Source organism: Hippocampus bargibanti, linkage group LG01 (genome assembly GCF_051943395.1).
Source record: "Hippocampus bargibanti isolate YZ-2025 linkage group LG01, ASM5194339v1, whole genome shotgun sequence".
Lineage (NCBI taxonomy): Eukaryota > Metazoa > Chordata > Actinopteri > Syngnathiformes > Syngnathidae > Hippocampus > Hippocampus bargibanti.
In genome coordinates, this window is record NC_142734.1 from 34,519,228 (window position 1) to 34,528,880 (window position 9,653).

At 37.9% G+C, this 9,653-nt stretch overlaps 1 protein-coding gene across 8 annotated transcripts; it reads right to left on the minus strand.

Moving 5' to 3' along the window:
• Positions 1 to 426: 426 nt before the first annotated feature.
• Positions 427 to 9,407, minus strand: rbbp8nl (RBBP8 N-terminal like). 8 transcript variants are annotated; one of them, XM_089012868.1, is made up of 16 exons: positions 9,297 to 9,339; positions 8,741 to 8,850; positions 6,670 to 6,725; positions 6,380 to 6,454; positions 6,232 to 6,274; positions 5,620 to 5,715; positions 5,386 to 5,498; positions 5,031 to 5,106; positions 4,796 to 4,953; positions 4,658 to 4,707; positions 4,230 to 4,294; positions 3,387 to 4,107; positions 3,216 to 3,318; positions 3,075 to 3,139; positions 2,483 to 2,696; positions 427 to 2,409 (listed from the first exon to the last, which is right to left on the minus strand). In XM_089012868.1, the coding sequence occupies exons 4-16, from the start codon at positions 6,438 to 6,440 to the stop codon at positions 2,354 to 2,356; spliced, it is 1,821 nt and encodes a 606-aa protein (XP_088868994.1). In that variant the 5' UTR covers positions 6,441 to 6,454; positions 6,670 to 6,725; positions 8,741 to 8,850; positions 9,297 to 9,339; the 3' UTR covers positions 427 to 2,353. The 8 variants fall into 8 exon arrangements, with proteins under 8 accessions (XP_088868994.1, XP_088869028.1, XP_088869019.1 ...); XM_089012902.1 differs by lacking the exon at positions 8,741 to 8,850 and having other exon boundaries at positions 4,841 to 4,953; positions 9,297 to 9,407; XM_089012893.1 differs by lacking the exon at positions 8,741 to 8,850 and having other exon boundaries at positions 3,075 to 3,136; positions 3,216 to 3,315; positions 9,297 to 9,407.
• Positions 9,408 to 9,653: the final 246 nt, after the last annotated feature.

A 9,653-nucleotide genomic window follows, 5' to 3' on the forward strand; every position in this document is an offset into this window, starting at 1 on the left:
TTCTTCAAGAAAAAAAAAAATATTTTTTTTCAAATCAAGCATTTGTTTTATTCAATAAAGCAAAAACTACATGCAAATTGCTAGAATCCATGTGGATTCCTCTTTCTAAGCGCCTATGAAAACTCTCAAGTACACTTTACAATCACGGAATAGTCCGAAGCACGAAACATGCTTCTGATTGGCTGCCGTGCCGACTATGCAAATTGCCAAACGAACGTTCGTTAATAAAAAAAAAAAATCCTTTTTACTTTGCAACAATGTTTTTTTGGGGCATTAGTCGTCTTATTGAGTTTCAAGTTGTGAAAAATGGGGCAGGCAACTTTTCAGAGTTGCCCGCCCTGGTGTCCGCTAACTTTTTGTCATGAGTTTCAGACACTCACTAGTTGCAATTGACCGTCTCACAATAAACAGACGAATAAAAGACAGTAAGTTTGCATTATGTCTTTAATTGACTGAAATACAACCGGAAAACATTGACTACTCATCCACATCATACTTTTGGAAAGACGACCTGCTCACTGTCACAGCAACAGGGTCGCTCACATAAAGGTTATAAACAAAGTGCACTAAAATACAACAATCTAATAAAAAAGTGCAAATATTAGAGCGAACAAAAACAAAGTAATGACTGCTTTTATGGAATTATAAAATGAATTATAAAATGACACCGCGAATAAACTGAGTGGGGCAACAGCCACAGTGACTTTGCAGCAGTCTATCACGAAACCAACATCGTTTTATCACACGCAGCCTTCCGCATGAATAGATGCTGTCACAGCTGTAAGTGGAAACTTGGTCGTTGCAAAATATTTGCATGTTGAAAATGAAAAAGAGGAAGAGGAAGTAGTTTTACTCATTTTTTTTCTCCCTTTGTTGGGCCACTGAAAGGCTCTAATGGCAACATGAGGGGGACTTCATGGTAAAAATATCTTCAGTGGTGACATCGATGCCAGGAAAAGTGAAATACGTAGTTCCAAACGTGTTTCATAAACAAGAAGACAGTATGTACTGAGTACTTTGAAGGAGTCTGAAAGCATTGAGTCGATGCTACAAATCTTGATTTGTTGTAACGTAGCTAAACGTACTATCGATAACATGTGGCTAAAAGCGCGATTTATGTAGAAAAGCCCACTCAGAATTTAAGTGCATTTAATAAGGATACGTGAAAATGACACGTGAAGAATGTGAAAGTTTCTTTGCCGTTATAGTGTTGCATAAGTTACACGGCTGCTGTCATGAGGGTTTTTGGGCATTGAGAAAACAAGCCACAGTAAGTCACATGGTAACAATTTGTAAGTATCTCCAGAGAGTTTTACTTGCGAGACAATTGGGAACTGACGTACTCTTTTGTCATGTCTCATATTACTCATAGTCATTCGGGGTAATTTGCATTGCTTTGAAGGTCTGCTTCCAAATAGATTAAAAAAAAAATTATGAATGAATGAATGAATTTATTTATTTATTTGTGTATTTATTTATTTATTTATTTATTTATTTATTTATTTATTTATTTATTTATACATGTATTTATAATAATAATACATTTCATTTATAAGTGTCTTTCAAAACTCTCAAGGAAACTTTACAGTCACAGGATATTTTTTCTGCAGGTGAGCAGCGGCAGCCACACGCACCAGCGTTCACTCAACCCGGAAGTAACATAATGTAAAATAATATATCTAAATAATTTATGTACAGTATCCGTCCGTCCGTCCGTCCGATCTATCTATCTATCTATCTATCTATCTATCTATCTATCTATCTATCTATCTATCTATCCATCTATCTATCTATCTATCCATCTATCCATCTATCCATCCATCTATCCATCCATCCATCCATCTATCCATCCATCCATCCATCCATCCATCCATCCATCCATCCATCTATCTATCTATCTATCTATCTATCTATCTATCTATCTATCTATCTATCTATCTATCTATCTATCTATCTATCTATCTATCTATCTATCTATCTATCTATCTATCTATCTATCTATCTATCTATCTATCTGTCTATCTATCTATCTATCTATCTATCTATCTATCTATCTACCTATCTATCTATCTATCTATCTATCTATCTATCTATCTATCTATCTATCTATCTATCTATCTATCTATCTATCTATCTATCTATCTATCTATCTATCTATCTATCTATCTATCTGTTGGGGAATCCGTCTGGTTAAAATCTGATGTTACAATTGCATACAATTTCCGAGATGCTTTCAAATTAAATCTAGTTTAACCCAAACTGCTTTAAAAACTTCACAATGTACTTTAGTCGTACTTTATCGACCCACAATTGCGAATACAATCCCCCGTGACACAGCTACAGTCCACTTCCATCAGCTGGAGTTCTTTTCTGGAGCTCTTACTGTGATCTTGACCTTCTTTGCTTTTTCTATATGAGGATAACAGAAGAGAATTTAAAAAAGAAAGCTTAATTTAGATTTCTTTTGTCAACGGATGCTCACCGTCAGTGTCTGAGTCTCGATCCATTTCTCTGTCCATGAACAATTTCTTCCTTTTGTAGACATGGTTGGTCGACTGTTCTGATGTGTTTTCCTCGTCGTCTCCCTTCTCCTTTTGCTCCTCCCCTTCTACCTCTTCCTCCACTTCCTCCTCATCTTCCTTCCTTTCCTCCACCTGTTCCTCTGAGCTTTTTGGCTCGACAACTGTAGGAGATGACTGCAAAGAGACACATATAAACATTCTCCGATTGAAATACATGTACGATCTGTTTTCCGTTGCCCAATCTGTTCACAGTGAAAACAACAACAAATGCAGACATATGGAACAAGACAAGCAACAATATTCCTCAGAGCATTTGGTCAAATGGTTTGTCCACTTTTCTTCGGCATATGGGAGAAAGCACATCATCACAACTCACAACTCTGCAGAGGTTTATGCAAACCAACAACCGTATTTCTTACATGTCCAAGGAATTGACCACAAAACAACTGCGAGTCAGAAAACCTGAAATAGGGTTAATTTCAACATATGGAGCCGGGCTCCTCTTGACTTATTTTCATCCAAAAAGATCTGCAGATCTCATCATCACCTTACCTTGCCGTTTGTCGATATGCCGTCTTCCCTTTGAATAGCCGAATTCATAGTCTCCAGCACAACTACTATCCCAGACAAGACATGTTTGCATTAAAGATCAATTCATGGTTCCCAATTCAATTATTTATGCATAGCGGTTACCTGGATGTAACGCTACAGTGAGAGCAGGCCCCATCTTTCCATTGCTTTGTTTTGTTTTTTCATCAACCTCTTTTTTCCTCTCCACGTTCTCTTTTACCACCTGCTGGCATAAGACATTGCATGACACACCAGAAAATCTCTTGTCATCACTTACGGATCGGTACTAAGTACCTTGTGTTTATGTTGCGTAACTTCTGGTTGTTGCGTGACCAGAGGTAAGGATGGCGCCAAAGATCGAGAAGGGGGAGGTGATGCAGTTTGAACATGTGTGGGAACACTCTGCACCATTTCCTTGTTTGAACCCTCTCCCTCTTGTGAGAAGAGAGAACGTTCATGTTTTGTTGTTTGGCTGGGTTTTGACTTCCCTCTGTCGGAGAGATCTAGAGGACCGTCGCAGGGATCTCTAAGACCATCCCCGGCCACCCTTTCGGTGATAGATGTTGGTGGTTGATTGTCCCTCTTCTCATGAGACTTACCCAGAATGTGCTCTGTGAAATTATTCAACCTAAATACCACAATTGGTTCTTTAATGGGGCCTTGGAAGCTGCTGTTATTTTGCCATTGACTCCCACAAACCTGATCTTGATTGCTAGAAAGGCTTGTATGCTGGCCAGTTGGGACCAAGTTTGGAAATCGAGGAAGATTTGATTTGGGATAAGGGTTCCTGGCCAAGTTTGTGCCCGAATTGGCAAGTGAAGCCCAGGCAGACGATTCAGGAAGAGCCCAAGGAAAGGGAACGGGGCTGCTTTTGATTGGTTGAGGGCGACAGGGGACGGGGGCTTTGATTGTATGTCGGGTTGGATTCAAATCAGCATTGAGAGAGGTCGTCCTCAAAAGAGTAGTTTGAGAGGGTGCTGGGGGTGTCTGGTCCGAGGTTCCCACGACGTGAGATCTACGGGAGAAAGTCACCCATGAGAGTATCCGTAGAAAAGCAACACAGGCACGGGGGGGGAGAACATGCAAACTTCACACAGGAATTGGCAGGATATACTGTAAATCATTTAAGTGAATTACCTCCTGTCACCATGTGTCACACTGCCTTCTGACTTCCAGGGCGGTGACGTGAACGTTGATAGAGCCTTCAGGCAAGTCAAAAAATACACAATTACCTTATTTGCACATCAAAAATTCTGTGCCTTTTTTAACATTTTCATTTTTCAATCAATTATATAGCCTGCTGACTTTCTATATATCACACTGAAAAACAGAATGCCCTCGCTGTCTTATAATTCGAATTTAACCCATACATCGCCGTCTGTCAATAATAAATAAATAAATAAGTAAATAAATAAATAAAGAGAGGAAAATATTGTGGGCAAATGTTGGAAAATAAACTGTGATAATAAATGTATTTACATATATCCTTGTCACCGTTTTAATAAATGTAAATAATTGACATAGCACATGGAACTGTGTATAAAACATGTCCAAATTAAACTTACGTACTGACTCTTGCTTATTGCCTGGAGCTGCCTGAACTCCGACAGAGGCTCTGTTTGGTCAAAAAGAATAGTTTCAAACAGAGGGAATAAAAATAAAGAAAAAAGGCTTCCCTGACTCCTTTGTCATTTCAACATCACCATCAGCCATTTGGTTTGTGTCCGTTTTCACTGCAACATTGCCACCTGTTGGTTGGTTGGATGTAGCCCTGCTCGTCGCCATGGTGATGAGAGATACAGGTCCAGATAAAGGTGAAAGGGCAGGAGAGATGTTTGGTTTGGCTTCCAAAGGTGTTTGGCTGTAAGATGTGAGGTCATCGTTTAATCTATTGCACACATCCTAAAACCTCTTTTGTTGTCATCACTGTATACTTACTTTAATGCTTCCCGGAGATGATCAATCTCATCTCGTAATCTTCTGTTTTCCTTTTTTAGGGCATTTGTCTCTCCAGCTATGACACAGTGACATTGGAAATCCATGAGTAATAGAAACACAGTATTGTGTTTTTGCCGTTTTTTCCAACAATAGTTTGATTAGGTACCACACTTTTATTTTTCCTATTATATTTTGCATTTGGTGCATTACCACCACCGTCTTTATGATTACTATTTACAGCACAGTGTTCAGTAATATACACCTCACAATGAATGGTAATTATTACACACACAAAATCTTGCTTTATTAAAGGAGTCGATTTACGACCATGCTTATCATGAATGAGAAAGATTACCTAGCAGTGTGATGTGCTGGATGGTTTGCATCTGAGAAACTTCAAACTCCTGCTGCCTTCTCTTGGCCACCTCTTGAGTGACGGTACATCTGTCACAAAGGCCTGCCCTCAGTCTGCGAGATGTAAATGCAAATAGAAAGAAAAAAAAAAACAGGTTGCATATGTATTGCCGCTTGTCCAATCAATTTCAAACCTTTATTCAAATATGGATTTAAAAAAATGTATTCTGTATACCTGTTCTCGAGTGTCTTGATGTTTTCAGTGAGTAATCGCTGCTGCTCCTTCATTTGCTGGTTCTTCGTGAAAAGCTCCTCCATACGCTTTGTATCACTGAAAACACACACGTGCACACAAATGATATTGTTGCTTTTGATTTGAACGGTATCAATAAACATGCCTGCATCATGACAGCGGTAACCTTGGACATTTTATGTTTCAGCTCATATCCTTGTTAATGTATCAAACCATCATTGAATACAGTATTCTCGAGTTTTTTCCTTTGCACCAAAAAAAATCCCCACCAAAGAAATGGTGACACCATAGGCTTATCCGCTCTGTCTCTAGTGGACATTGTCTTTATCTGTCTCTTTGGACAGCTGACTGTAACTTGGAACTGTTCAGTGAAATTTGTGGCTCTCTACTGATTGACAATAGATTTTTTTAGGGGTGAGTGCAAACGAGGGATTCTCACACTGGAACTGTTTAAAAAAAGCTACTTTGAGAGCTGAACACAACAAGAAGTAACAGCTTAGTTGAAACGGCTCGAATCACCGATTGGTCACCATCAATTATAAAACATTTTTTTATGTCTCTAGCCTAAGCTGTGAAATAGAATCCTTCACTTACCAACCCTTCTTGTTGGACAACTCTTGCACCTTCATCTGCCATGCTGAAAGTTAAACAGAGCACAGGTCAGTTGTTGGGTCCTTTGAAATAATTGTGACTTTCTTTTTTCACTCATTAAAATTAATAAAAATTATGTATTTCCTCATACCCTCAAGTTCGCGCTCATGGACATCCCTGAGTTTAAGAAGCAGCTCATTGAAGCTCTCCATCGTCCTCACATTCGCTGTTGAGTGGATAGATAGATAGATAGATAGATAGATAGATAGATAGATAGATAGATAGATAGATAGATAGATAGATAGATATATATATATATATATATATATATATATATATATATATATATATATATATATATATATATATATATATATATATATATATATATATATATATATATATATATATATATATATATATATATATATATTTACTTACCTATAGGGTCATGTGTTGTTTTTCTGCTGAGTCATCACTATTTACTGATGAAAATACTGCAACAACAAAATGTTAATGAGCCAATATTGTATAGTAATCGCTACTCACACAACTAAAACAGCAAAATCACTTAGATCCAATAATTATGCTGTTTATACCTTGAGATTTTATTGCAAAATGACTAAATAAGTGAATTAATTACATTTTGATTGATGTAACTTCACTTATCGATGTAAATTCACACCAATACGTCTATAACTTAAATAAATAAAAGCTGTTTTTCTGTGTAAAGGAGGAAATAAATTTGCTCTGAGCTGTTTGAGCTCTCAAGATGCACTCTTGACTATGATCTTTGCCTAAATTTAATTAATATTTAGTCATCATTCAAATCACTTTTGCCATAATCTTTTTTTTTTCATGGCAGCGGTTTAGAGAGGAATAACATCGCAAGCTTAAGATGAGTGCTGGAGGTGTGCAAACAAATAAATATATACAAGGCAAACCGGTTGTAGTTTACTTCCCATTGTTGACAAGAAGTAATGTGTTGTATGTCCATAAAAATGACTTTGTAAATATTCAGTGTCTACATGTAGTTTGTCACATGTTATACAAGTTCAGGGACAGTGTTTTGCATTGTGATCTTATTTTTCAATTTGTGTGAAAATTAGGAAAATACAATATTATTTTAAACATAATGCTCGAGAAATGACTCCCCCTAATTCACACTATATCTGATTTAACCTGCGTCCATTGGGTTGTATTTGCCCTTGGAGGTTCGCACAGTCAGCTAATTATATCCAAAGATTCAAAACAGAGTGAAATAAATTAAAAAAGCCACTCTTACTTGGGCATGAGCATTAATGCTAACTAGCAAAACATTACGCTCCAAGACCTTGTCATGCACCTTCATGCATGCACTGCGCCGCATTTTGGTTGTCAAATTTGGTTGTCATATTGACGATGATTACAGCTGGCTGGACCGGTCTAGCTAGGCCTGGGAAAGCAAATGTGAACTTTGTGTGTCAAGTACACAAAAGTTTTTGTTTTCTTTCTCCCCCAAATGTGTATGTGTCAGCAGAACTACGTGTGCGGGTGATAACTTACAGAATGTCTTCATTAAGGACTAAGTTTGGTAAAACTAGCACACTAAAGGATAACCTGATGAGGCTGTTTGTTTTTTAATTAAACTGGGCAAGATTATGTAAATTGTATAACGTAATAACCTTGTTCCATGACGTTATGTTACCAGGTGGTGTAGATTGTGAATCTATGCATTATTATTATTATTATTATTATTATTTTAATCATATAGTTTATTTCATAGTCCAATGCGGTCCCAAGGTGAGGTCAGAAGATTCGGGTCAATTAGTGGAGCCCATAGTTGAAATCAAACATTGTGCATCAGCACTTAGCTGCTACGTCGCAGAAAATAGAGGTTAATTCCAAGTCAATTTGTTTAAAGTGAGATTAAAAATTATACTTTTCCTCCCATTTACCTATGATTTAGGTCTATCAGCATTTCAAAACCATGCTCTGTGCATTGTTTGTCCGTCTTGTTATTTTTGTGAAGTACTTTTTACTTTGTACTTTTACTGTAAATGCCTTGAATTCTTATGTCTTAATTTTCTCAATATTTAGTGTTGAATTTCCTGTTAAAATGTTGTCTTTAAAGGACAACCGACCTCTCCGCACAAGTTGTGTCCATAATTTGTAAAATCGCTTCAAATGACTTCTACTGAGCGTATTTTACAAAGATTCCACCGCATATAGCTATATTTTATGTTTTAAAACTTGCGCTGAATATTCAGGAAGTCCTGTTTTTGAGTTGGTGACGAGTCCTCACGTCACGTCACTGAAGGAGCGCCCCTGACCGAGAAAGGACACACTGTAGCAGCCCTTACATCACGTCAATGCATTTCGTGGTACTTTGTTTGGTCTGAAAACTTCGTGTTGATCCATGTTGATGGCGAAATTAGAAGGAAAACAAAACAAAAACAAAAGAAGGAATATATATATATATATACATATATATATATAATGAGGACTAACACTGTTTGTCATAATTGCAAACCTTTGATATTAGTTTCCATTTAGAGCAGTGAACTTCACACTCCCTCTTCAACAAGTCGGGATATGTCTTGCACATCAGTCCGTGGTGCAAGAGAAGACCTGTCTGTCTTTCTGATCATCCCTCACAAACACACAGACGTGCACATAAGACTGAAGTCACCTAATGACTAGCGCATGCCTGTATGAGGTATAAATTGTAGATAATATTTCAAAGGTCAACAGAATTACACATCCCAACTTGTATTTTAAAAGTTTTGATATTCTAATACCATCAACCACATGGTGGGGTAGGGGGGAATGAAAGCCACAGTACCAATTGTAATGAAATTATTGAACACGCATTATTGATAACATTCAAAACAATGACCGAGCCAGAATTAACACTAATAAACTTGCACACACATGCTAATGAGCATGCATGCTGATATCGTGATGTCGATTGAGGCTATGAATAATTCCTGGCTTCATACCTCCACAGCAGAAATTGCCACCCCTGCTACACACCTGCTGGCAAAGTGTTGACCCGAAAGGCAACACCTCAGCACCCGAAAACTCACCTCACACGGAGGGGTGATTCTCTCGGCTCCCCTTCTTTTTCCGCTTAACGCTCCAGAGATGGACGGAGTAATATGGACACACAGAGAAAAAAAAAATGGCGAGTGAGATTGTCTGACACCCTCCCATCCTTCATCTCCCCACCCCAAGAAACCGGTCTGAGCGGTTGTTCCCTTGAGGAACACAAACACTGAGGCCTGGGCAAGTTCTCCCTTGATATTCCAGTTCTGCTGAAATCTCACATAACTGGCCAAACTGGTCCCATAAAGCCCTAAGGTGATAGAGAGACAGGACGAATTGGGTAACTGGTGCAGGCCATTGCACATCCCTATTCTTGTATAATGTACAGTAGATTGACA